General features: G+C 43.2%; 1 protein-coding gene across 1 annotated transcript; it reads right to left on the reverse strand.

Annotated features, from left to right (window-relative positions):
- Nucleotides 1–669: 669 nt before the first annotated feature.
- On the reverse strand, nt 670–1971 carry LOC149224795 (uncharacterized). Its single transcript, XM_089388285.1, has one exon. The coding sequence runs from the start codon at nt 1969–1971 to the stop codon at nt 670–672; it is 1302 nt and encodes a 433-aa protein (XP_089244411.1).
- Nucleotides 1972–4128: the final 2157 nt, after the last annotated feature.

Here is a 4128-nt window from a genome sequence, read left to right on the forward strand (position 1 = left end):
ATGAGAATGAAGAGATAGGGGGAAAGGGGGCAGCCCTGTCTGAGACCCCGGGATGATTGGAATGCTTCACCTGGTCTACCGTTGATCAGGGGGGAGATCCAGGGCCCGGATATACAGGCAACAATAAAATTAATGAAGGGAGTTTCGAAGCCCATCTTATTTAATACAACAATTAAGAAGGAGTGCCTTACTCTATCGAAGGCATTCGCCAGATCAAGCTTTAAGACAAATCCTTTCTCTTTCCTGGATAGACTTGAATGAATGGCTTCTTGGACAAGAAGAATGGAGTCAATGATATGTCTGTTGGGCAGAAAGCCTCCTTGATTTTCAGATATCAAGGAGGGGAGGAGGGGTTTGAGTCTGGTGGCTAAGATTTTAGTTAGAATTTTGTATGAAGAATTGCAAAGGGAAATGGGGCAGAATCTGGAGAAGGAGGAGGCCGGTTTTCCTTGGGAATGAGGGCTAAAAAGGTGGAGTTGGTGAATCCTCCAAGTTTCCCTTTCCTTTGCACCCACCGAATCATCTTTATCAGGTCTTTTTTTATCGCAGTCCAGAACTCCCTGTAGTAGCAGATGGGGAATCCGTCAGGCCCTGGCGCTTTATCAGGATGCAGGTTCCAGATTGCTCTTTTAATTTCTTCTTCTTCAATTTCTTTGCTAAGATTTTCATTCATCTCCTTTGTAACTCCTTTGGCAGATACTGGAGTAAGTCAGAGTAGTCTTCTGCCCCTTTGACTTCAGTTAGGAGGTCCCTGTAGTGCTTAGAGGCAGCATTCCTTATGGCCTCTTGAGTGCTGTGTTGATTTTCTTCACTATCCAAGATTGTATTTACATTGTTTCTGAGCTTTCGAGCAGTGGCCTGTTTGTGGAAGTAAGCTGTATTTTTGTCTCCCCCTTGGAGCCATAATTGTCTGGATTTTATGCGCCATTTGGTTTCTTCCTCCCTATTAATGTAGCTCAGCTGTGCATATAATGCGTTCTCTTGCTCTTTGCTTTGCTGCGTTAGTCCATGCTCTTCAATCCTTGCCTGCACATCTTCTAATTCATTTTTAACTTTCTTTTTGATCTCCTCTGGCTCCTGATAACTTTCTTTGGCCCAATCTTTTAGTGCCTTCTTGGTTCTTTTTAATTTGGTTTCCCAAATAAAACATGGCGAGCCTTCCACATGCTGGCTCCATGTTTCCTTAACAATTTCTCTGGCCGCAGGAATCCGATTCCAAAGAGGACTGTATTTAAATGGGATGGGGCCAAGAGGACAATGGGTTTCCAAAGTTAGGGTGATGGGATAGTGATCAGAGGCAGAGGTATTGAGGATGTTGGTGTATCCTACAGAAAAGGATGAGAGGAGCGATATGTTAACTAGAAATCTGTCTAGTCTTTCCATTATATTGCCACTACAAATCCTACGATTGCTCCAGGTGTATCTGCGATTTTTGGGAATGATATCAACTAATTCATGGTCCTGAATGATGGCCTCCAGGCGATCTCTAAAGGGATCTAAAGCGAAGGTGCCTCCCCTCTTTTCATTGGCATGCAATATTAGGTTGAAGTCACCTGCGACTATGATATTTGTATTTCGTTCCCCATCAATGCTAGTCTTCAAATCATCGCAGCAAATTTCCTTTTCTCTGTAATGGTTGGGTACATAAACATTATATATGATCACTGTTTGGTTGCCTGTTCTGCTGTCAAGAGTAGTTCTGATCCAGTTCTGGTGGGGATTTGCAGTAGTGCAGATCCATTTGTTGCTGTCCCAAATGGTAACAATGCCTCCCGAGGCTCCTCTGGATTCGCTAATACTTCCCAAGTATTGTTTCTGCTGATCTATAAGTTTTTTCATTTCATGCTGATCTTGTTTTGTCTCCTGTATCAACATTATTTCTGGCTTCTCATTGTGAATTAGATCTCTGAGGGCAGCTGTTTTAGAGGGGTGCCCTAGACCCCTGCTGTTCCATGAAAGGATTTTCAACATGGTGCATTGGGCGTGCGGAGAGGTGCTCGCCTCTCTTGGTCTTTACCACTTGTCTCTTTCTCTTGGTGTCCAAGGATGAAGGACTCTATTGGAGTTTGTGTGCCCATTGCTATGTCCTTCTGGGCGTTCTCGTCCCTATGTTGCTTAGCGGATTTTCTGCCAGGTCCCGGTTTTTTGTATGTATCGCTGGATGCTCCATGTTCTTTTGAAGAGCTTCTGGTAATCCTTGATGAGAGGGGCTCGAGAGGGGGTTGAGAAGAGATGATCTGAGGTTGATGGGAGTCTGGGGGCTCTGTGGAGGGGTTTTCAGGGACAGAATCATCAGTGGAAAGGATAAGAAAGGGGTTGGAGGAGGAAGGGAAGGGCGGATCAGGGAGGAGGGGGTCAGATGGGACGAGAGAGGAGGAGGAAGGGTGCTAAATAGAAGGACCAGGATTGTCAGAATCCTTGGAAGGCTTGGGGGGGGGGGCTGATTTCTTCTTTTTAACAGGTTCCCAGTGTCCGTCTTGTTCATCATTTTCTACATTTACAATTTTAGTGCATCTGTTAGCAAAATGCCCGTATTCGTGACATACCTTAAATTTGAATGGTATCTGCTCATAGTCCAGTTGCTGTATATGGCTCCAGTCGTCCACTTTTAGCTTTATTGCTTCCGGCAGTCCTCGACCTAAGTCCACTTCGACACAGATCCTTGCGCAGGCTTGCATGTTGTCCTGGGGCTCGCGTCGATCAATGTATTTTCTAACAGCATTCTCTATGGCCCGAACCGACTCATCTCCCCAGCAATGGAGAGGTAAGTGAGGGAGACGGACCCAAACTGGAACGACATATCCAGTTCCGGATCGAAATCTGGGGTCCATTTATTGAGGTAGAGACCCCTGGAATCCATGAAATACGGCCCGTTTCTGAAGATCAAGTCCTTGTCTGCTTTGGATTCGAAGTGGAATGTGTAATACCCTTTTCTGCAAAATTTGATTGATATTTTTCCTGGGATCTTGTCTGACCAATTTCATTCGACCCATCTTTGAACTGTTCTTGGCAATGGATAGAGGCCTGTAAATTGCCCTATGATTCCTTTCTCAGCGAGAGATAGCGCTGCCATGCGAGGAAGGGTTGGAGGCAGTTGAACTTCCTGAAGAATATCAAGTTTTTTAACAAATTTCGAAATTGCAGGTCTGGGGTGCTGGGGAGGAAGAGATTTTACCAGATCCGAGAAGGCTCTTTGAGGGTTGTGATCCTCCTGAGGAGGATCCGGGAGGGCCATGGTTGGGGCCAAGGCCCAAGCCACTGTGCTGCTCTGCTGGGGTCGATCTCCCAGGGCTCAGGTGCGTGCGCAGCTCCAGTAGGTCGCGGGGTATTCTAATGCCTATTTAATATTTATTATTTTTGGGAAAACATTTAATAACAAATTTTGATATGAGTTGTTATATCCGTTGTAACATGTCACCCAATATAAAAAAAAAATCTTATGTTTTCCACTTGACCCTAACAGTTATTCAAACTCGGATAATTACCAATTTATACTTTTTACATGTATATATTATGTTAAAGCATATCAAACTACCGAAATTATAATTCCAGGCACAACAGATGAATATTAAGGTTGGTCACCATTCAGTTTGATGTATATATGATATATAAGATTGCATAATTTATACACTGTATAATGTCAAAATTAGGACCTTGTTCGTTCCCATGTAGAAACTTCTGGACCACTTTACTAACTCCTACAACTGTCAGTCTTGGGAGTGGGGACCAAATCGATGGTCTAGGGTGGAGATACCCATCAGAGGACAATGATTGCTAGGTACTAGATCTAGGAAACTACTTGCCCGAACCCTGCTACAATTTTTTTCCTACACTTACAATGTAAACCTACCAAGTTATCAAGGTCTAACTATATTTCTATATTTAAATACCCCAATTATATTTTAATACCACAGTTAAGGTTTGACACTTTAGTTATATCTTAATACCTCATTGCAATTTATAAGGTTCGCCATAGTCATTAAGTCATACATTGTAACATTAATAAAACATGGAGAAAAATTATGTGGACATAAAATATTGAGTTACGACGCTCTTTGCTCAGAATACATTATTGTTAATATGCGTGTTAATTTACATAGTACCCTGGTGGTTTGAAAGTGTGCCATT

Source organism: Pinus tabuliformis, chromosome Q (assembly GCF_031772625.1).
Source record: "Pinus tabuliformis cultivar Carrire ecotype Pingquan chromosome Q, CPIR1, whole genome shotgun sequence".
Classification (NCBI taxonomy): domain Eukaryota; kingdom Viridiplantae; phylum Streptophyta; class Pinopsida; order Pinales; family Pinaceae; genus Pinus; species Pinus tabuliformis.